Below are 24,211 nucleotides of genomic sequence, written 5' to 3' on the forward strand. Positions count from 1 at the left end.
ATATGTAACAATTTGGACAGAGCTTATGCTTAATAACTGTGTTAGTGTATTTAACATTTACAGGGTTAATACAGCATCCTTAGCAGCATTGTATGTAAGAACATGTAGCATTTACAGGGTTAAATACTATTTCCTCAAGAGATGGCTTATAGGAATTGTAGTATAGCTGTTTAGTGAATACCATGCTTACCTAGTTAATTGGGTGCAGCTTCATAGTTTATGGCAGGACTTCCTGGCTTTGTCTTTGTATTATCTCTCTGGATGAACCCTAGCCATGAGGCTGGGTGATAACAAGCTCCATTTCAACATGTAACCTTGCACAGGATGGGAAGGTTCATCATTCTTTTACTTAATGAGATGGATCCAGATTATGAGCTTACATTCCAGAAGAACCTTTGCTGTAACTGATAGTTCTTGAGATAAGGATGCCTGTGAATAAAGTAATTTGTTTATGCCATCCATTTGAGTTTATTCTGGCTGTCTCACGTGGAACCAGCAATCCCATCTGCTTGACACAGAACAGCCAAGTTTGAAGACATAGACCATTTGAATGGGACATACTACTTAGCAGAGATCCAGAATACTAAGGATAATACATTTTGTCCAGAAAGTCATCTGAGCATAGCAAAAGTGTAGACTCTGATGGCTGATTCTGAGGTGTTAGCATAGAACTTTTTTTGTGGCTGCAGTGGTCCATCTTGATGTGGGCTATGAAACTTCACAGGAGGGAGAAACTCAGTTTGTATTGCACAATGACTGCAACGGTCATCATGCTGTTTAGAATACTTTTCAATAAATAAAGAAAATGTTACTAAACCAAGTTTAAATTGATTAAAACAAAGAAGACAAAGAAAAGAAAAAGTCCTGATTGCAAAGAATAGATCTCCTTAGATTCTAAGACATATTCAGGTGGGACATCTGAAGTTCAAATGCTATTTCACACAAAATATTCACTGCACAAAAAAAATGGTGGAAAGCAAATAAATGGGATAGAACTTCCAATAATTGTCAAGCATAACAAATTTCAACATTGCAGTTCCACTATTTGAACTGTTGGGACTCTATTGGGGGAAGGTGCCTCAAGGAACACTAATGAGAAAGGTCTCTTGAGTGTCAGAAGGGAAAGATGACAAATGTTGAGAAGAACAGTTAACATAGAAAAATGGCAACTTGTGGTAAGGAACCTTAGGGAAGGGAAGAGTGTCCACAACCATAAAATACTGACACCTCAAAGCCAATGCTATGAAGTCTCCCCAAAATAAGTCACAAAGCAGCCGAGCAGAGAGGTTTTAGTAATAAATCATTGTCAAAATGAGGCAGTGGCTTTCCTATTTGCCTTCAGGTGACAGTTCTTGAAGCCAGTGAACGTGTGGGAGGACGAGTGAGGACTCATCGAAATGTCGAAGAAGGCTGGTATGCCAATCTCGGGCCCATGCGTTTACCTGAGAAACACAGGTGAGATGTGAGATGATCATGTTTACTTATCTCTTCTCCTTGCATACTAAGACTGGATGGTCGTGGAGGTATGTCCCGTAACAGCATTGCTATTTTAGACTCTGGGAATGTCAGCCAGCATTAAATTCCACATATTTGTAAGGGTGGTTCACTAGCTATTTAAAACTTGGCAGCAGAGCTCACAGCAATTTATACTAAACGAACAGGACAAACGTGATAAGGAATGGAATGGAATATTGCTCCTGGAACATTCACAGGATTGGTTAAGCTAATTTTCTTTAGAAGTAAGAGGACAAATTAGGTGGAAACATCTAGCTTGGCTTTCAAAAAAGCTAAGCAGGCCCAACGTGATATTGTTTAGTGCTTGGATGGGAGACTACTAGGAAATCCCAAGACTGTAGGCTCCACTGAGAAGTCAAAAAAAGTGGCCTAGAAGGACAAATAACTGGGAATAAAATAAGTTTAATTTGGATTGGAATCATTCTCTTTGACCTTATCTTTCATCCATGTATCTATTCATGTGAGAAAAATAAGCCCGAATCATTTTGGTAAGACAATGGTTTGTAAGGGTTTATCAAGCAATTTGAGAATTGTTGCTGTTTTTCTGTGTTGGTTTTTTCTCTCTTCTCAATTGGTAGCTCTTTTTTTTATGGAGGGGAAAAGCTGTGTTGAAACTGGAAGTTCTGGCTAAATGTGTACAGTTTTTCTTTATATATGGAAAGCAAAGTGAGATAGTGATGCTCCAGAAATGATGACAGAATAATTATTTGACCTTCACATTTGCACCTTAATTCTCTCAATAATCAGATACAATCTTCTGCACAGAACTATACATCATTCTATTTTTTCTTTCTTTCACTGTTTTCTCCTTTCCTCTCCCCAGGATTGCCCGGGAATATATCAGAAAGTTTGGTCTGGAATTGAACGAATTTGTTCAAGAAACTGAGAATGCCTGGTATTTTATCAAAAACATCAGGAAGAGAGTATGGGAAGTCAAGAAAGACCCTGGCCTCTTGAAATATCCTGTGAAGCCTTCAGAAGAAGGCAAAAGCGCTGGGCAGCTATATCGAGAATCCCTCGGAAAGGTTCAGATAAGTCCTAAAATTTATTTTTAATCCGGAAATTTTCACTATGGATTGTTTCAAGCAGTGAATCATATAGACAGAAGGTTCCAAACACACTCTCCAAAATTAGTTTAGAATCCAGAGCTGTCCTCAGGGTATGGTCAAAAAAGTCAAGGTGGAGGCCATAATAGGCCCTGCCTGTTTTTTAATGTCCAGGGAGGGTTCCCATCTTGACAAAATGATAATTGTTGAATTCTTGATTGCTTTCCTGCAAGTGTTTTGTTAGCAGCTTGGGTAGCCTGATCAAAGCAAGGGGAGGGTGGAGTTTCTTGGTTCATTATATATGGTAGTTAGGCCTATCAATCATGGTTGGGATGTGGTTTTTTTCCTTGATAGTTCCTTGAATAGGTTATTGTTTCTTCTTTGCTAAAGTTTATCTGGTCCTGTTTCGATTTCTCTAGGTTCATTAGTAGAAACGAATTATTCTGGGCTATTTATTTCACTTAAAATGCATAAACTAAAATCAAGGAAGGAATAGTCCATAATCTTGCTTTTGGCCCAGCTCCTCTCTCTCAACCCATCCCATTTCACAAGGTTGTTGTGGGAAAATAGAAGTGAGCATTAAATACATTAAACATATTCTATTTGTCATCTTTGCAATTCATCAATAATTAACAAAGCATGTTTTATTGTGTCATTCCAAGTTCTATAAATAATTCAAAGTTATGCTCTAGTAGCTAATTTTCATTCCCTTAAAAATCTAGATCCTAAATATAAAATCAGTTTATATCTTTTAACAGTTCCCCTTGGCCCATTAAAAGAAAATTTAAGCTTTATTATTACAAATCTCAACATTTACAAACAAAACACCCATTTTTTTAAATCTAACACTAGCTTTCTTCTTGTGCCAGGCAGGTTTCCATATCATTGCCTTTAACTTCTCAAATGTGTCTCCCTTTCAAACGTTGTTTGAATCCAGGGAGACCATCCAGTTATCACTTTTTCAAAGAGAGTGACCCCTTTATAGTCATTAAATTTTCGTTCTAATAAATCTCCATGTTTGGTATAGTACAGTTGTCATTAATTCAGTCTGGTCTTCTCCTTTCAGTTCCATCTGGCTTAGGTAAGAGGTCATGTCTGGTGTTGTAGTTATTGTTTGGTTGGTTGAAGTCTTAATGTATTGTATTTGAAGGCCTTTGGCATCCTACATCTTAGTATTGCTATCTTCAGCTTCTGTTGTTTGTTGAATTGTAGGCTTTATACTGTAGTTGAAATCAAAGTTTGGGCATCAAGGCTCTCAGTAGATTGTACTTGTTGTTCTTTAGAGTCCCCTATTTTGTTGTTGATTTCCTCATCCTCTGTTAGTTTTTGGGTTGTCAGTTCGTCAATTGAAGTCAGAGTCTCATTAGGTGAGTTTATGCTGTCAGATTTGTCTTTAAGTCTGGCTTTTATTTCTGCAGTCATTGCCAAAATTATTTCAAGTATGACTTTATAGTCAAGTGGTGGAATATATTCTTCCATTTTTTTAGTATTTACAGATAGGCCTTTAATGGAGGTTATTTTAATAAAAGTCAGTAAATGTCCACCCCCACTATTCCTAAAGGTTATTTTCAGTGCCAGATTTTCCCAATTCTTATGTTTAAAGATAATGTCAAGGACAAATCTGTTACAGCCAGATCTCAGAGTAAAAAAAAGATTTACTTGCTATACCAGGTTTTTATTTATTTATTAGCATGTAAAATCCTTTTCCAGACAAATATAAGGCTTTTATCCAATTAATCCATTTTTAGCAGTAAATAGGGTAGTAGGTCCCCGCAGAAATAAGCAATAAAAACTTTTTAGTGGCCCAAAAATTCCAGAAGTACAAATAAGGTTGCTTAGTTATTTAGCTTAGTCATTTGATTTCTTTTGAGGCATTAAGGTTTTAATTCCCCAAGTAGGCAGTCGCTGATCTTTCAAGAAGGGGGGAGAAATTTTTCAGGAAACTCCCACAGGAAAGTAATTAGGGAAGTAAGAAAGGTAAGGTCTCACCCAAATCCTCCAGATTGCTTTGTTGTGCTTGACAGTGATTTTGGCTTTCGGCAGGGAATGGCTTAGTGATCGGCCATCTCTTCTTCTTCGGGCCAGAGGAGCTGCTCTGGATCAAACAGAGGGCTTCCACCCTTCTGCGATTGCAGGGAAAGCCTCCTTACAGTGGTCACCCCTCCAGGGTGACTTTTGACCCTTTTCAGAGTTCTCCAAGGAAGAAAGACCGGACAGCAGGGAGAGGCTTTTTCTCGCACGTCCGCCAGTGCCACACGCGCAAACCGGAAGCCTCTACTCTGTCAATATTGATTCTGCATTTGTCTTTTTTATGTTTGTCTTTTTTCTTTTGTTTGATGTAATACCTTTTTAACGACAAAAACTTGCTTTTCCTTTCCTCTATGTCTCCTTTATCTTTTCCAAATCATTCTCAGATTGTAGAAGAATTAAAAAGGACTAACTGCAGCTACATACTAAATAAATATGACACCTACTCAATGAAGGTATTTGGATTGTGCCTTGAAACCATGTCTCCAAACTGTACAGTTTGTGGCGGGGTGGGGTGGAGTAATCTTTAAGGTATATTAGGATATTATTAGGTAAGGAAGGCCTGGAGGAATGTTGTCCATAGGGTCGCGATGGGTCGGACATGACTTCGCAGCTAACAACAACAACAACAAGGGTATTATTAGAATATGAGACAAATTACTTACTGAACCATCTGAGAGTTTCAAATACTAAAATGAGCTGTGATCCAAAGAGCAAGATGGCAGTCAATGACAATGGTGTCATTGAAGATCCACCTGCTTTTTTTATTTGCACATGCAAGACAGTAAAACACAGGTTGGAGGGGTCTCCTTGTCATTCAGGATTCATGGCAATTGACTGTGTCCCCCCACCCACTCAAAGCCATGCAATGGCCTTCTTAAAAAGTATCCGGACCTGACTCGCATAACAGTCAGAGATACTGCCAGTTTGGCCAATTTTAACTTAGTTCTTCAAGTGGTGAGTAAGAACTTGACTCTCCCCAAATCAATCTGAATACTAATTGAACTGATTACAACATGCTTGCCATAAAGCCTGACTGTTGATGACAAATATAGGGAAGCACAACAAAAAATTCATTAAGGGCATCACAGAAAGTACCAAATTTTCTTCTCAGGACATACAGTTTGCACTACATGCTTAACTTGGTCCTCTTTTGTGCTCATGATGATTTAACTCTAAGCTGGCTAACAAGCATTCTGTCTGGACTGAGACACTTGGACTGCAGCTTGTAAAGGATTTGGTCTAATGGAGAGGGTGGCCATATTATATTTAATAAATGAGATGGAATGCAATTAGTTCAAACAGCAAGCTACCATGTTGTCTGACTGGACAACTCCCCTTCTGCTTTGCCCTCCCAAATTCTGGGTCAGAATTGCCAATCGCTTTCTTTCCTGTGGTTAGACCTTAATAAGCATGTACACTTTTATAAGTGTATCATTAAATTAAATGTATATGTGCAAAGTTAAAGCATTGAAATGCAGGCATATTCATGGATGCACAACGACAAACTTTAAAATATATTATTTATTTATTTATTTAATTTGTATACCACCCTTCTCCCGAAGGACTCAGGGCGGTGAACAGGGCAATACATATTAAAAACAAGATACAAAAATTAAAAATGATTAAACAACAATGCCCATGAATAAATTAGTACACATTAAAAAGTTAAAACCGATTTATAAAACCCAACCCCATCCCATCAGGCCAGGCCAGCTTGTTCAAAAAGGTAGGTTTTGAGATCGCGCCGGAAGGAGCAGAGGTCAGGCGCCATCCGGAGCTCGTCCGAAAGATGGTTCCATAAATCCGGCGTGCCCACAGAGAACGCCCTCCCCCTGGGGGCCACCAGTCGGCATTCTTTGACCGGTGGCACCCTGAGGAGGCCCTCTCTGTGGGAGCGTACTGGGTGGAGGGAAGTTGACGCCGGCCGCAGGTGCTCCCCAAGGTATTCCGGACCCATGCCATGTAGGTCTTTGTAGGTCATTACTAACACCTTGAATCTCACCCGGAAGACAACTGGAAGCCAATGCAGCTCGCAGAGCAGAGGTGTAACATGGGAGTGTCAGGAAACTTCCAACACAACTCTCGCGGCTGCATTCTGTACTAGTTGGAGCCTCCGAGTGGTCTTCAAGGGTAGCCCCATGTAGAGAGCGTTGCAGTAATCCAGACGAGAGGTCACGAGCGCGTGAGTGACCGTACATAAGGCATCCCGGTCTAAATAGGGCCGCAACTAGATAATCCGCTTCATCCAGAACCAGAGGGAGCTGATGCGCCACCACACTCTCAACAACCTTCGCAAGAAAGCGAAGGTTGGAGACCGGACGAAAGTTATTTAACACAGCTGGGTCCAAGGCAGGCTTCTTGAGGAGAGGTCTCACCACCGCCTCTTTCAAGGTGGCGGGGAAACTACCCTCACTCAAAGAGGCAGATATAACCGCCTGGAACCAGCCTCGTGTCCCCTCCCGGGCTGCATAAACAAGCCAGGAAGGGCACGGGTCCAATAAACATGTGGTGGAGCTCAGCCTCCCCATAATCCTGTCCACTTCCTCCGGAGTTACAGGATCGAACTCCTCCCAGATAACATTGACAAGACCACCCGTGTCCTGATCGTCCGACTCTGCCCAGTCGGAGTCCAAACCGGTCCGAATCCGAGCGATTTTGTCCGACAGATGTTGACTAAACTCCTCGGCACGCCCCTGCAAGGGTTCCTCACTCACCTCCTGATTAAGGAGGGAGCGGGTCACCCTAAACAGGGTGGCTGGGCAATTATCTGCGGACGCGATAAGGGTAGCGAAGTAATTAGACCTCGCCACCCTTATCGCTGCGAGATAAGACCTAATATGGGTTCTTAGTCGCAATCGGTCGGATTCAGATCGGCTGGACCTCCAACCGCTCTCTAGGCCCCATCTCCGACGCTTCATCTCCCGGAGCTTCGCAGAAAACCATGGAGCCCACTGGGATCTGCGCCGGGTCAGGGGCCGCAAGGGTACAACTCGGTCAAGTGCCTCCGTGGCCGTCCTTTCCCAGGCTTCCACTAGGGCATCTGCCGAGCTGTGAGCAGAGGAGGCAGGTGGGAACCCCAGCGCTGCCTGGAACCTCTCAGGGTCCATTAAGCGCCTGGGGCGGAACCATCTAGTTGGCTCAGCACACCCACGGTGGGGAGTGGCAAAACGGAAGACCAGCCGCAGGAGATGATGATCGGTCCATGACAGGGGCATAACAATTGGAGAGCCCCCACCAAGATCATCTAACCACCGTCTAGATAGAAAAACCAAATCCAGGGTGTGACCTCCCACATGAGTCGGTCCATGAATTACTTGCGTCAGGTCTATGGCCGTCATGGAAGCCATGTATTCCCGAGCTAACTCAGATGCTCCTCCCAGGGATGGTAGATTGAAGTCACCCAAAACCATGAGTTTGGGGAACTCAATCACCAGCCCCGAGAGGATATCGAGAAGCTCAGGCAGGGCTGCTGCTGCGCGACTAGGCGAAAGGTACACCAGCAGCAAGCCCAACTGCGCCCTAGGACCAAGCCTCAATAAGAGAGATTCACACCCGACTATCTGAAGAACGGTGGCCTCCTGCGGACATAAGGTCTCCCTCATAACCACAGCGACTCCCCCACCCCTACCCTGAGTCCGAGGCCGGTGTAGCACCCAGAAGCCTGGTGGGCAAAGATCAACCAGAGGGATACCGCCCTCTGGGCCCAATATAGAATCCCTTCCTATTGTAACCTTGCTTGACACTTCCCCAAACATTGCTCGTATCATCTCAAGCTTTATCCCATTTATTGAACATCATGTAGAAATAGTCCTCAACTTAGAACTGTTCGCTTAGTGACAGTTCAAAGTTACAACAGTAGTGAAAAAAGTGATTCATGACTGTTTTTCACACTTATAACCATAGCATCTTTGTGGTCATGTAATGAAAATTAAGGCACATGGTAACTGACTCATATTTATGATCTTTGCAGGTCATAAAATGGGGCAAAACTCACTTAACAATGGACTTGCTTAGCAACAGAAAATTTGGGTTCAGTTGTGGTTGTCAGTTGAGGACTACCTGTATATTGCTTTCAACAAAATGGAAGTTATTTAAAAGACAGATTTTTCCCCTGGAGGTCATTAAGTGGAACAATAACAGAAGGATTCTGCTTTGTGCTTAAACCCCTAACTCAACACCTCCTCAGATTTAGAAGAATTTGTCCTATTTGCAGCCCACCAGTTACAATCTGAAATCAAACTCCTTGCTTTGAAAGGATGTTCTTGGACAATATATTGGAGACAAATTTCAGAATTTCTCTTCCCAAAACAGGAGTATCTAATTAAAGAAGGAAATCTGAGTCGTGGAGCTGTCGATATGATTGGAGACTTACTGAATCCAGATTCTGGCTATTATGTGTCTTTTATTGAGAGCCTGAAACATGATGATATCTTCGCTTATGAAAAAAGGTAAGCAAACCTGTATCACTTGGATTAAATGATTTCCTCATCATTGTCCCATTTTAAAGATGAAATCCCTTGTTTATCCATTAAAGGATCCATGGGAATCTGCAAGGGTATGGAGATAAAAATCTGAAAGAGGGCAGGCTCATGAAACAGTCAAATCCTCACCTCATTGGTGTGGGAATGCACACAAACCCTTAACTCTTTGCTGCCAACTAAAGTCCTGGCGGCAGCTAGGAAATCTGGCATGGCTAGGTTGGGTATCTGTTAACCCAAACCCCAAGCTGGCAATTGAAACCAACTCTAACATGATATTGCAGTTGCAAGAAATGCCAGTTATCAATAATGGTAACATTATCGCTTGTTGTTGTTAGTTGCGAAGTCGTGTCCGACCCATCGCAACCCTATGGACAACGTTCCTCCAGGCTTTCCTGTCCTCTACCATCTTCTGGAGTCCATTTAAGCTCACGCCTACTGCTTCAGTTACACCATCCAGCCACCTCATTCTCTGTCGTCCCCTTCTTCTCTTGCCCTCAATCTTTCCCAGCATTAGGCTCTTCTCCAGTGAGTCCTTCCTTCTCATTAGGTGGCCAAAGTATCTGAGTTTTAGCTTCAGGATCTGGCCTTCTAAAGAGCAGTCAGGGTTGATCTCCTCTAGGACTGACCGGTTTGATCGCCTTGCAGGCCAAGGGACGCGCAGGAGTCTTCTCCAGCACCAGAGTTCAAAGGCCTCAATTCTTTGGCGCTCAGCCTTTCTTATGGTCCAACTTTCACTGCCATACATTGCAACTGGGAAGACCATAGCCTTGACTATATGCACTTTTGTTGACAGGGTGATGTCTCTGCTTTTTAGTGTGCTGTCTAGATTTGCCATGGCTTTCCTCCCAAGGAGCAAGCGTCTTTTAATTTCTTGACTACAGTCCCCATCTGCAGTGATCTTGGAGCCCAGGAAAATAAAATCTGTCACTACCTCAATTTGTTCCCCATCTATTCGCCAGGAATTGAGAGGGCCAGATGCCATGATCTTGGTTTTCTTAATGTTTAGTTTCAACCCAACTTTTGCACTCTCCTTCTTCACTCGCAACAAGAGACTCTTCAGTTCCTCTTCACTTTCTGCCATTAGAGTGGTATCATCTGCATATCTTAGGTTGTTGATATAACATTATTGCTAGATATTAATTTTTATATCAGTTAGAAATGGCATATGAAGAAGATTCTCATTTGTGCGGACTTGTTCTCTGTGTAACATCTCCTCTGCTTTAATTAAACCATTAGATTAACAGTTGCTACATATTCGTTTCGAAGCATCCTGTAAAAAAAAAACCTTGGAACTAACGTTCTGGACTATAAAGATAGCATTTCATGTTAAACCATTCTACAAGAGACAAAGCACATTACCCTTTGTATTTCACAGTTAATTCTAAAAAAGTATCAGAATTTTGCAAACTTTGCTTAGCATTGCAAATATTCACATAGTCAGTTTCTGTATCAAGGCTTGTATAGCATTTGCTTATTCAAGCTATGCACAAGTAAATAGGAACTAAGTTGTTCATTTCAGCTCAAGTATAAATGTCCCTTTTTATATTCTCCCTCATCTCAGATTTACGTAGTCCTAATTGACAGATATTTCTGAGTAGACAGCTTGAGATAATGCCATCTTCTCTTTCAAACGTAAAATATTTTTACATAAAATATATTAAAAATGTAATCTAAGTATTAAACAAAAGCATTATGGTAGTAATATCTTTTGTTTAATGGCCCTTCCTGATGAGATCCCTGATATGGTATCACTAGATATTGTAATGTTGTAAGCCGCCCAGAGGCACCTCATGGTGAAATGGGCAGCAAACACATTTGATAAGCAAAAAATAAATAAATAATAGAGCTTTCTATCAAATCTGCTGGCAACTTCTTTCCAGAACTGTTTTCATTTCATCGTCTTGTGACAAAATGTCTTTTTATTCACTAATATCATTGTCCAATTTTAGCAGAGCAGGTTTTTACTTCCTCTGTCCCATTTGGTCTTCCAGATTTGATGAAATTGTTGGTGGAATGGATCAGTTGCCTATATCCATGTATCGAGCCATTGAGGAAAGTGTGCATTTCAATGCCCGAGTAATCAAGATACAGCAGAATGCCGAGAAAGTCATAGTAACATATCAAACTGCAGCAAAGACCTTGTCATATGTGACAGCTGATTATGTCATTGTATGCACTACGTCAAGGGCCACCCGTCGCATCAATTTTAAACCACCCCTTCCGCCAAACAAAGCGCATGCTTTGCGGTCTGTCCACTACAGAAGTGGCACCAAGATCTTCCTCACTTGCACTAAGAAATTTTGGGAGGATGATGGCATTCAGGGTGGGAAGTCCACAACTGATCTTCCATCCCGATTCATCTACTACCCTAACGGGAACGTTACTGGTGGAGTTGGGGTTATTATAGCTTATGTCATTGGTGATGATGCCAATTTCTTTGAAGCTCTTGAGTTCAAGGACTGTGCTGATATTGTCATTAATGACCTTTCATTAATCCATAACCTGACCAAGAAACAGATCCAGGAGTCCTGTTATCCCTCAGTGATTAAAAAATGGAGCCAGGATGAGTATGCTATGGGTGCTATAACCACCTTCACTCCCTACCAGTTTCAACATTTTAGTAAAGTGCTCACTACACCTGAAGGCAGAATCTTCTTTGCAGGGGAGCATACGGTCAAAGCTCATGGTTGGATAGACAGCACAATTAAGTCAGGGCTGTCAGCAGCAAGAGATGTGAATTCTGAACTTTAAGAAGGAGGTCAGCAACGTTTCAGACTAAAATTCCCAGAATACCAATTGGTAATTCTAGGAGCTCTAGTCCCAGGAGGTTGGAGCCAGAAGGAAGTGGGGGAAGTAAATAGATTTGGCCTGGCTAAATTATCAAAAATCTTCAATATCAGCCAAAACATGTCAAAATATATGAGAGCATTTTAGAGGAAACAAAAATAAACCACAGAATGAAAAGGATTATTAGCATGCCACCCCAATTTGGAAAGGAAGTCCTCTCAAGACAATCTATATATATACTACTAAAACTCTCATTTCTGTAACATTTTACTGGGCAAAACAGTGCATCACAGGGCAAGACTTTTAGTAAAGTGCTCACTAAACATGAAGACAGAATCTTCTTTGCAGGGGAACATACAGCCATACCTCATGGTTGGATTGAGAGCACAATTAAGTCAGGGCTGAAAGCAGCAAAAGATGTGAATCGTGCTTCTGAGAACCCATCAGGAATCCACCTGAGCAATAACATGAATGTGTGACATAATTAGATTTGTGACCACCATCTGCCTGCCCACAATTTCTTAGATCCTATTGACCACAGAGACATCCTCGGACAAGCACTGGCTCTTCGGCTTTGAAACGGAGATGAGCACCAGCCCCTAGAATCGGAAACGACTAGCAGGCATGTGCGGGGGAACCTTTACCGTTACCTTTTATTGTTTTAATAGAATATTTTAATCTCTAGTTATCATGTCAAGATTTTGAAACTGGAAATGGTACATAGGATTTTAAACTAGAAATAACATAAGAGATGTTAAATAAGTGCAATATACACATGAGAGTAATTAAAGCTGCTAAAATCCTGATTTATTGGAAAAACAAGATACATAGTATACAATGTTCCTTTTCTGATCAGAAGCCACTTCACAAATAACTGAAGTCAGGTTGAGTGTTCTGATTCTTCTTTGTAGTATGGGATAGCTCTAGTGCAGGCAGCACAGTCCAACTTTTGCTTCATCCCCAGGTAGTTCAGTTGGTTTTGAATGTGCACGGTGGTGTTTACCATATCCCACAAACTGTGTTTTCTAAGCTATTGTTGGAAGTGAAACTGGAAGTTTAGTAAATCACAGGATTTCTTGGATATAATAAGGCAGCAAAGATTTTAATGTTTCTTAGGTCTTTCTTGAAATGATTCTCTTCCTTTTAGCCCCTACGTTGGGCCTTTCCAAGGGGAGGAGAATGCTGTTTCTTCTGTCAATGTTAGGAAGAATTGCTACGGTGAAAATGAATATATTACCAAAAATATTATTTTTATTTCAAAAGATACCTATAAAACTGGAGAAAAATTCTTTGAAGATTTAAACTCTCTAATTCAAAAATTCATCTGGCAAGGAAAGAAAGCTAGAATTAAATTGAAAATGTTACAAGAAGCCAAGGGAAATGGAGGCTTTTGGCTTGCCAGATTGGCTTTATATTATCAAGCATCAGTGTTAACATGGATAAAAGAATGGATAACTCTTAAAAATAAAAGATCGCTGTATCTGGAGGGACATGACCTGCAACTTGGTTGGCATGTTTTTCTATGGTACAGAAAAAACAAAATACATAAATACTTCCAAAACCACTGTATTAGAAATGCATTATTTTTAACTTGGGAAAAAATAAAATGTAAAATTTATTTGAAAATTCCAGGATGCCTTTCAACAATGGGAACCTGCATACATCCAAATCTAGTCAGTCTTGATAAAATATGGGCATGCAAAAATATTCTAAATAAAGACTATGTTTGATCAACTTCTGATGAAAACTTAATCAAAAAATGTACAATTTCTTATTAAATTTCAAAATGGAAGATGAACAAGTAAAAGAGACAATGATAGTATGGGCAAAGAATTTTGGATATAATATAGACTTAGAAAAGTGGCAATGTTTGTGGGAAAGAAACTATAAATTGACAATGTCAGCTTCATACAAAGAAAACTTATATAAAATGTTTTAGAGATGGCATTTGACACCAACAAGTTTAGCAAAAATGTTTAAAAACATGTCAGAGGAATGTTGGAAATTTAAACACAAACCAGGTACTTATTATCATATGTGGTGGACATGTGTTAAAGCAAGGAGATATTGGACAATAATCCACACTAGGTTAGAAAAAATGTTAGAGAAACACTTAGACTATAAGATTGATTTTTTTAACTAGGTATAATGCCAGAAAAACTGAATAACCAAAGTACATATCTGATTCTACATGTGATAACAGTGGCAAGAATTATATCTGCACAATATTGGAAGAACAAAGAAATACCACCAGAAGAATAAATAATCAAAAAAATATTAGACTGTGCGGAAATGGACAGACTTACTTTAAAGTTGAAAGAAAAAGAAGAAACAGAATATTTTCAAACTTGGGATATATTTTATCAATGGTTAGAGAAAAGATTTAGGGATTAGGAATTTAATTTGTATTAGTGAATAAGATACTCAGACAACATATTTTGTTGAATAATTATTATTGAAGCCTGTTAAAACAATTATTATTATTATTATTATTATTATTATTATTATTATTATTATTATTATTATTATTCTTTAAAAATGTTTATAAAATAAAACACACACATCATATATATGTATTTTAATTCTGGACAAGATATTCTAAAATATTGTGGCACATCTAATTTAATCAGTAGCTACAGTGTCCAGTTCTGGAGTTTGATCATGACCCTACTTGTACTTAACTCATACACAACTTTCCCTGTCAACCTTTTTTTTCCTGCTAAGTCCCCATGTGGGGTCCTTGGTGGTCTCTGAGCTTGATTGTTTACTTGAAGACGTTTCATTACCCAAATAGGTAAAATCATCAGTGTTAGTACAAGTAGAGGATGATGTTACCTAGTGCTAAGCTTCCTCACCCATTCCCTTGCAAAACAGTTTGCCATCACTTTTTTTTTTTAAAAAAGGACTCTTATCAGGAAAAAGATTGGCAGTGAGCACAGTTCATAGGAGCTTCTCCACCCATTCAAGGCTGTGTGGCTATAATTTCAACTCCAAGGAAGAATGGCATTACAAGTATTTATGTAGAGCAGCGTTTCTTTCTCTTTCTTTCTTTCTTTCCTTCTTTCTTTCTTTCTTTCTTTCTTTCTTTCTTTCTTTCTTTCTTTCTGGAACCCTTCCCACTTTTAAAAATTATGGAGGACCCCAAAAGAACCTCTGTGTGCAAGGGTTATATTTATCGATATTTACTATATTAAAAATTAAAATGGACACATTCAGAGAAATTTGCGTTGTGTAAAATCAATGATATTAAATCATAAGTTATTAACATAAATAAAACCGTACATCCTGTATTTTTCAACAAATAAGTTTGTTATAAACTTCTGCAGCAGAGCGTCTGCAGCGAGTAACCATCCGACCCATTTCCCCCTTCCGAACGGAAAGGTTTAACGCTAAAAGGTCAAATCTCTCGCCCCAGACTCAACTTCCTCACAAACGCCATTGCAGAGGCTGGAATAGAGCAGCCTCTCCGTTTCCAAAGAAAGCGACGGTATTTCTATTTCCCGATCATACCTGCCGACTCTTACTCTCTTTTACCGGTATTTAGCAAAAAGCTCGAACGGAAAAGCGACTCTCAACTTAGGAATGGCGGAGCCAAAAAAAGCCAGCAGATGCCGGAGCCGGAGCTCTCGTTCCGACGGGGGTTCATTTAACAAGCTGTAAATTCGCTCCTGTCTCGAGTGATCCCAGCGACGCCTTTCGGGAGGGGGGAGGGGGCAGGTGATCCGGAGGCATTGGATCTCTGAACGTGGATGGAAGGTTGAGTGAGCTTCATTACCTTCTTTTCCAAAGAGAGAGAAAAAGTGGGTTCAGGATTTAGGATCTTTTTGAAACAAAATAAGGTAACGAATCCAATGCATTGCAACCGATGGCTTTCTACCCCAGGGGTCTGCAACCTTGACAACTTTAAGACTTGTGGACTTCAGCTCCCAGAATTCCCCAGCCAGCTTAAAGTTGTCTGAAAGTCTTAAAAGTTGTCAAGTTTGCAGACCCCTGCTCTAGCCTCTCCAGGAACGCACCGAGCCCACTCACAATTCATTCCAACAATGGTTGGAAACTGACCAAAGAGGGGAACAACCTGGAACTGAGGAGAAACTTCCTAACAGTGAGGACAGTTAACCAGTGGAACAGCTTGCCTCCAGAAATCGTGGGCGCTCCATCGCTGGAGAATTTTAAGATGAGTCTAGACCAGGGGTGTCAAATTCAAATTTCATTGAGGGCCGCATCAGCATTGTGGTTGCCCTCAGGGGGATGGGTGGGCGTGGTCATGGTGGGCATGGCCTACTGGATGGGCGTGGCTAGAGTGCGTATGGCCTACTGGGTGGGCGTGGCCAGCTCTACATCGTTCGCATCAAGGGTGCCTATGGGGGCCTGGGCAGGAGTGGGACAGATCTGAGGGTCTCTGGCAGGAGGAGGGTCTCTGGGCCAGGGCCAAGGCAGTCAGGGCCATTCCCTCACTGTTTCCAGGATGGCTTTGCGGGCCGCATGAAACCACTTCGCGGACCGCATCCGGCCTTGTGTTTGACACCCCTGGTCTAGACAGTCACTTGTCTGAGACGGTATAGGTTCTCCTTCTCAATCAGGGGGCAGGACTAGAAGACCTCCAAGGTCCCTTCCAGCTCTATTCTATTCATTCCTCCAGGAAAATGATTTCACTGCTAGGGCGTTTGGTTCCCCACCCCGCACCCCCACTTAATTTGCCTCCTTTCCTAAAGAAAATCAACCCTGACAGTCCTTTGGAAGGACAGATGCTGACGCTCAACTACTTTGGCCACCAAAAGAGGAGAGGGGACTCACTGGAAAAGACCCTGATCTTGGGAAAGATTGAAGGCAAAAGGAAAAGGAGACGGCAGAGGATGAGATGGTTAGATAGTGTCATTGATGCAATGAATATGAGTCTTCAGGAGACAGAGAAGGATAGAGGGGCCTGGTGTGCAATGGGCCACGGGGTTGGGAAGAGTTGGACACAATGTAGAGACTGAACAACAACAAAATTTGCCTCCTTGCATTTCAAATCCATCATTCCATAATGTGAACTCTCGGAAAATGAAAGCAGCTCTCCATCTGCTGTGGCCATCATTGCAGAGATTAGTGAAATGTTATAAGTGTGTATTTGCAGTTCTGCCCATCTCTCTTCCCAGGATTTAGTTATTGTAGTTTGGGATGCTTCAGATTCGAAGGAAAACGATGCTCTGGGTTACAGGTAGCCCTTGATTTACAACCATACAATTATTAACGGTTTAAAGTTACAGTGGCACTGAAAGAAGGGACTAACGATCGTTTTTTACACTTAACAACCATTGCCGCATCCCCGTAGCCATGTGATCAAAATTCAGATGCTTGGCAACTGAGATGTATTTATGAAATTTGCAGTGTCCTGAGGTCACATGATCACCTTCTGCAACCTTCTGACGAGCAAAGTCAACGGGGAAGCCAGATTCACTTAACAACCATGTTAACAACAGCAGTGATTCACTTAACCTGGTGGCAAGGCAGGTTGTAAAATAGGGCGAAACATGCTTAACAACTGTCTTGCTTAGCAGCGGAAATGCTGAGCTCGATTATGGTCATGAGTCGAGTTCACACAGCACTTCTCAGCCCTCTTTGAAGCAGCCACCACCAATCTTCTCAGGACGTATTTTTTTACTGTAAAGAGTAAAAAAGGCACTTATCCTTCCAAAGAACCTTTTTTTTTAATCCAACACTGCAGTTGTTGGAAATGGAATTAAAACACCAACAAAACTGGATTGGTAAGAAAAGAGTTTATTCTGCAGAAAATAGAAAAGCAGTTTGCAAAGCGCAGTGGATCATGGTGAGATACCTCAACAGGAAGTTCTAAACCGGAAACCACAATCAAACACTCAAGTTCATAACATTATATACAGTTCTATCGTGACGCTCCGTTCCCTCCCCTTCGGTCCCATTTGATAGATCCTCCAGGTTTCCAGTCTATCCGAGGTGCCTAGTAGGAATACATTGTCTTTCTTTTTCCTTACATTGTTTCAAACTTCCCCCTACCACCCTTTTGTCTTGTTAAGTGTATCTTATAGCCAAGCCTTCTGGAATCTAGTGCCTTCGTGCAGTTTCGGTTTGGCTGATCCTTTTATTGTTAATCAATTGAAACCGTTTTATTTTAAACTTCTTTGTTTTTCACGTAGTCAAAATGTCAAGATGATGTCCTCAACGGGGCGACTGAAGCTCTGCAAATAAAATCATAGTTTTGCTAGCCACCAACTTGACTTTTTTTTTTTTTGACCGCACCTTGCGGCCCCCTCTGAGATCTACTTTCTAGCCCCCTGATTGTCCTTGGTGCCCTTTTTGTACTGTTTTCCAATCATCTGGATCCTTCTTAAAGAGAGATGCCAAACTGATCACAGTACTTGAGATGAGAGTTGGACTATTAAAGTGAAGGAAGTTATTATCCATTGGGGGAAGCAGAAGAGAGGCAGAGGTATCAAGTCAGCCTGTACCTGTTGCTTCAGCTTCAAAGTTTCCTTGGCTCAGTAAGATTTGGAATGCAATGGTGGGAAGGCCTTTTACAAAAGAAACGGATGATGTTTTCTAGTTGGGAAATGCATACTTGGTCAACAACCAAGAATTCCCAAGGCCAAGTAGTCTATTTCCCCAGGTAGGGGCAATAATAATTTATTAAATCTATATGCTGCTTGATTCCCAGTTACTCTGGGAGTTATTTGAAACCTGCAATTACGGTCATAAGTTATGAAAGTCATTAAGTGGGTCACCACGTGACTGGACCTGATTTTACAACTCTCTTTGTAGCAATTTTGAACACAATCATTAAGCAAACACAGCGGTTACGAGAACACCGTCGTTGTTAAGTGAATCCATTGTGCACTATGGGCTGCTATTTGCCAGAAGCCAGAAATAAATGGTTGTTCCTGGCAGAAACAGTATAAATTGTGGTCAAATGACCAGAGGGTGCTGCAAATGCTGATAAATGACTGATCATAAGCAATTAGTCATAACATGAGGACTACTGGTATAATAAGGATGCACAAAGGACTAGAGGCTGTTATTAGAATAATAATCTTTCTTTTGCAAATGATCAAAGTGTTACACACTGAGAGATGTATGATTTAGACAAACTTCAGTGAGTTGATCTTGGCTTTAATTCAAACAGCTAAGCAGCGTCAGGCCTGATGACTGTTTGATGGCAAATTTCCAGGCAATCCTAGCAGGTGGCATCTTTAATGATGCTATGGTGAAAAGTAAATACCTACAGAAAAACAATACACAGTAGAATTATTCTGATCTGATGAATTGGCATTCTTTAATTGTCATACTTCACTTTATAATATTGAATCAAAGGTTATTGGAGAAGGCAATCATTTGCAAATAATTTTCTTTAAGAATTATAGCTGACCATTTTCTATCTATTAAAGCAGAAACCACTCTTAGCCTGATTTTGATTGCTGACCTCTTAATTGCCATAAATCAAATAGTGTTGTTCCAATATTGTTGGAATTTCATAATGATGCTTCTTTAAATGAAAGTTTTCTAGTTTCCTTTATGTTTTGTGTGTGTGTTTGTGAGTGTGCACATGTGCGGGCACCTTCAAATCAGTTTCTGATTTTTAATGACTATCTGGGCTAGTCCCTGCATTATTTGGGGAGGTGTTTCAGAAGTGGTTTGCCATTGCCCTCTTCCTAGGGCTGAAATAGCATCTGGCCCAAAATCATCCGGCTGGCTTTGTGCCTAAGGTGGGACTGGGACTCCCAGTCTCCCACTTTCCAGCCTAATGCCTTATAAACTAAGCCAAACTAGTTGTTCTTCACATGCAATAAAATCTGATTTGGGAAAATCATGCTGTAGTTTTAGCTGCCTGGACAACTTTATCTCCTGATTTTCTTCTAAATGCCAACATTTTGGCAAAGCTTTCTTTGTCCAACATGTGCAGTCTAGTTTTAAAAAGTGAAACCAGCTTTCAGTAATGATAGAATACAAACTGATGGTTTTGAGACTCTTTCAGAAAAAAAATGAATTTATCAGTCACCTTCTTAAATACAGTGAAAATTTCTGGAACATTTTTCTGAGCTTAAGGAGCTTTCTATTTTTGTTAATTGAATTAAAACATATTATTCTAATCCTTCAACCAAGATAATTTACTCACCAATTAAGTTGTCTCATGGAACTTCTCAAAGAAATCCTTAAACTCCTCTTATATTTAATATGCTTATTTTAGAGAGCCAGTTTGGTCTAGAGACTCTAGGAGTTAACATTGGAATACTAGTTCAGTCTTAGGCATGAAAGCCAGCTGGGTGACTGTCACTCTCTCTATTAGCGCAACCCACCTCACAGGGTTTTGTTGTGGGGAAAAGAGGGTGAGAAAAAAGTATTAGGTATGTTCTCTGACTTCAGTTATTTATAAAAATATTAAAGGCAGAATATGTATAAAAAATGTTCAATACAGCAGTGTTTATCAACATTAAATTATGTTTAATTCAATATTGACTGGTTTTGTCTGATCAGATTATCAAAGCCCCCTTGAGCATAAACAAGGTTGAGCTGATCATAGTTTGTTACTGTATGCCAATAATACATTAAGTCTTATTCACTATTCTAAATGCTTCATATTTATTTAATTGATTCTTGGCATATTATTAGGTTATTCAGATAATTAGTTACATAAATTTCTTCTGGTGTCTAACATCTATCCAAATCTAAAAACTGAGGTTTTACTTGGTGTTTTAAATTGCTTTTATTTCAAATTGTCTCAGATTCATTTAAATGTAAATAAAGAGTTAAAATCTAGTGAGATTTTGGGAAAAGCTAAAAGTTGTAAAATAAATCTTTTATACAGAGAGATGTATAGATTTGGAGGAGTCCCCATATTGATTTATTGATTAATTATGTACCATCAATTTAATAGAAGGACAAACCATTAAATTTTCTATATCTTAATTATAGCTAGAATACACTAACTGTATTTTTTATCTTTACAGCTTTTATTTTTTCTGAACCTCTATTTCTCTAAAGAATCCAAGCAATTAAGTCCAAAACCCACTATGGACATGATTAGAAATATATTGTATGACCTCTCTTGAATAATATCAGAATTTAATCAAAATTGTTCTGTATTTCCTATATTTATTTATTTATTTATTTATTTATTTATTTATTTTATTGCATTTATATACCGCCCTTTCCCTGAGGACTCAGGGCGGTTTACAGGGAGTTAAAAATCAACCATACAAAAGTTAAAACCCAATTTAAAAAATATTAAATCAACCCTGTACTATTAAAAACCCCAATTAAAATGAATGTCTCCTCAGCCTGGGCCCGAGAGCTCAAAGAGCCAGGTCTTCAGACCCCGGCAGAATGATCGGAGGTCGGGAGCAGTCCTCAGCTCCACCGGCAGCTGGTTCCAGAGGGCAGGCGCCCCCACTGAGAAGGCCCTATCCCTGGGTGTCACCCGCCGGCAATCTCTTACCGGCGGGACCCTGAGCAGACCCTCCCTGTGGGAGCGCACTGGGCGAAGGGCGTTTGATGCCGGCAGCAGGTGTTCCCTCAAATACCCCGGACCCAGGCCATGTAGGGCTTTATAGGTGATAACGAGCACCTTGAATTTCACCCGGAGGGCAACCGGAAGCCAATGCAGCTCGCGGAGTAGAGGTGTTACATGGGAGTATCGGGAGACCCCCATTACAACTCGCGCGGCCGCATTCTGCACCAGTTGAAGCCTCCGAGTGGTCTTCAAGGGCAGCCCCATGTAGAGAGCGTTACAGTAGTCCAAACGGGAGGTCACAAGCGCATGAGTAACTGTGCGTAGGGCGTCTCGGTCCAGATAGGGACGCAACTGGCGCACCAGGCGAACCTGTGCAAAAGCCCCCCTGGTCACGGCTCCTATGTGATCTTCAAAATTGAGCCGTGAATCAATATTAAAGTTTGCAAAGAATATTTGGAGGACATTTGACCATTATCAATATACTAAATTTCCTTTCAGATAATCCCAATCTGAAAATTGAACGGGGAGTTTGGAAGGAATTCATAGGGTATTGATACTTCAGCCTTTCTCATCTGGGATTCTTCAGACGCAGAGATTCTGCAATAGATTGTGACAGAAAAAATAATGTAAATCTGATTTTTTTTAAGTGTTGTGACTTAGGTACTAGCCTGTTGCTAGCCTGGAGTTGTAAGACTTGAAATTTATAATAAGGATTCCTCCAGAATAAAATGGTTGAGAAAGGTTCCCAGGATTCCCCAGCTAGCTTGCTCAATCAAGTTTTTTAAACTATTTAAATTATTGCAAAATGAATTTGGATGTGAAACAGGATAGTCAGCTGAAACATCTTTCCATTTTACAATAAGATCCAGATCCATAAGCAGCCTCTAAAATTCTTGGATAATCCTCAGAACTGATGTGTTTCTTTCATATGGGTTCCTCATGGGTGTAAATCCAAAAGAATTGATTTCCTTGTTCCTTGTTTTATGTATAATGGGAGGAGAGGACAAAAGTGTAGGCAAGAAGGTTAGGGTATAAAAGCATTCTCCAGTGCATTTTCTCGACACGTGGATCAAAGTGTTTTGAGCACTTTGCTTAGCATCAGTAACTTTTCTTCCAAGCCTTGCCATCCACAGTCTTCAAGCCAATAAGATGAATGTCTTCTGTAAGTAACTTTTTGCCTGAGACACAGTAACTGAATTATGGCTCGAAGGAAATGTATTATTTAATATATTATGGCTCGAAGGACACTTGGGCGAATGTTTAGACTGGATTAGACATTTTTTATTAACGGTTTATCGCATAGTCAGATGTTCAGACTGGATTAGGCATTTTTGTCCACCTATCAAATCCTTCACAAGGACCTGGGACAGGCAGATGTGGATGTTTTATAGAGTTATTGTCACAGGATGTAAGCTGTACCCTGAAAAGCTGCCTTTTGCAATTGACTGATGGTGAATTTGTCAATTATTATTATTATTATTATTATTATTATTATTATTATTATTATTATTGTTGTTGTTGTTGTTGTTGTTGTTGTTGTTGTTGTTGTTGTTCACCACAATGTGAAGTCACAGATGTATTATTATTATTCCATGATTAGATTTCAAGATTTCATAACCTTTTATCATTTAAAATTAGTTGCCATTTAGGGAATTATTATGAATCATTGTTGTAATATAAATGATTGCTTGTACTTGTGGTGAGGATAGGGAAGAAGAGAAACTACGTAGTCCAATATAATTAAATCTTGATGAAATTAATTACTGAAAGCCAATTTTGATCAAGTGTTCAAATTCAAATTAATGAGATAGGTGATAGCCAATTTGCCTTGATACACTTCTAATATTTGTAGTAAATGAGAAGAGCATACTAAAAATTAGTAGGTTAAATTTGTCACAAAGCAAATTCATAAAAGGTACATACGTCCTGACTTAACCACAATTTTCTTAGCAGGTGATGGATAAAGGGAGTTATGACCCATGCTACCTAGAAATATGTAGAACTAAGGAGAAATTTCCTGAGAGAACACTTAATCAGTGGAACGACTTGCCCCTAGAAGTTGTGGGTGCTCCAACACTGAACCATTTGATTGAAATGTTATAGGGCTTCCCTGCTTGAACAGAGAGTTGGACTAGAGGATCTCCAAGGTCCCTTCCAACTCTGTTATTCTGCCCAGAATTACAGTCTTGTAGCAACCCTGCAACCATGTGATAAAAATTCGGGCCCTTGAAGGTAGGCAGCGTAGAGCAGAGGCAATTATGCCATTCGCCATAAGCCTTTGAAAACTATGTGATTGCCCCCACTCTCAGTACTCCACAAGATCTGCTGGGCATTGCTTACCTCCAGGCAGTTTTCTCCTGCTCTTGAGATGCCCATGCAGTCTATCTGATGCTTTAGAAGACTTTCAAAGTCCTGTTGGAATTGACTCCAAGGCGGGTTTGGGAAAGAAGGCTTGGTGCAACCAGGAGCTACGTTGGATGGGCCATGTGGACCTCTCAATAGCAGGAGAAAAACACCTGAAGGTAAACTATGCGTGGCAGATTCTTAAGAGTGATGGGGCTAATCACACTATTCCCCAAGGGTCAGATACCTTGGAGAACAATGTGAGCTGGCATTTCTGAGTGGCAATAGCAATGCTAGGACTAGTGTTGGGGCCTGGCTAGTGGCAGCAGGCTGAGACTGTAGCAGGCCATAAAGCCAAGGACTTTTCCGCTTGATGGCCTAGATAGGAGAAACATAGGCAGATATGTGGAATGGGCAGCGCTCCTTAGAAGCAATGGCAGTGCTAGGGCTGAAATTGAGGCCTGGGTGATGGCAGCTGAGTGAGACAGCTGAAGACCCCAGGCCCCTACTTCAGGCCTAGGCCCAGTGCTTCCACCAACAAGAAC

The 24,211-nt window shown here is 40.6% G+C and overlaps 2 protein-coding genes across 5 annotated transcripts in view; both read left to right on the plus strand.

Annotated features, from left to right (window-relative positions):
* The window catches only part of LOC310636302 (L-amino-acid oxidase-like), a gene marked incomplete at its 3' end in the record, with an annotated part of 81,817 nt that extends 69,670 nt beyond the window's left edge, over positions 1-12,147 (plus strand). For 2 of the 4 annotated variants that reach the window (XM_083356025.1, XM_083356024.1), the window contains exons 3-7: positions 1,343-1,455; positions 2,339-2,540; positions 4,976-5,044; positions 8,904-9,040; positions 11,065-12,147. In XM_083356025.1, coding sequence (XP_083212151.1) covers positions 1,343-1,455; positions 2,339-2,540; positions 4,976-5,044; positions 8,904-9,040; positions 11,065-11,824 — 1,281 coding nt within the window. Of the gene's footprint in view, positions 1-1,320; positions 1,456-2,338; positions 2,541-4,975; positions 5,045-8,903; positions 9,041-11,064 lie in introns of all 4 variants that reach the window. The other 2 variants (XM_083356026.1, XM_083356023.1) reach the window with 2 other exon arrangements.
* A 10,195-nt stretch (positions 12,148-22,342) lies between these two features.
* LOC310636304 (L-amino-acid oxidase) overlaps positions 22,343-24,211 on the plus strand; it is a 30,085-nt gene continuing 28,216 nt past the window's right edge. The window contains exon 1 of the mRNA XM_083356029.1: positions 22,343-22,485. Coding sequence (XP_083212155.1) covers positions 22,473-22,485 — 13 coding nt within the window. The 5' untranslated portion in view covers positions 22,343-22,472. The remainder of the gene's footprint in view (positions 22,486-24,211) is intronic.

The sequence above is a fragment of the Vipera ursinii genome (assembly GCF_947247035.1).
Source record: "Vipera ursinii genome assembly, chromosome: 2".
NCBI classification, from domain to species: Eukaryota; Metazoa; Chordata; class Lepidosauria; order Squamata; family Viperidae; genus Vipera; species Vipera ursinii.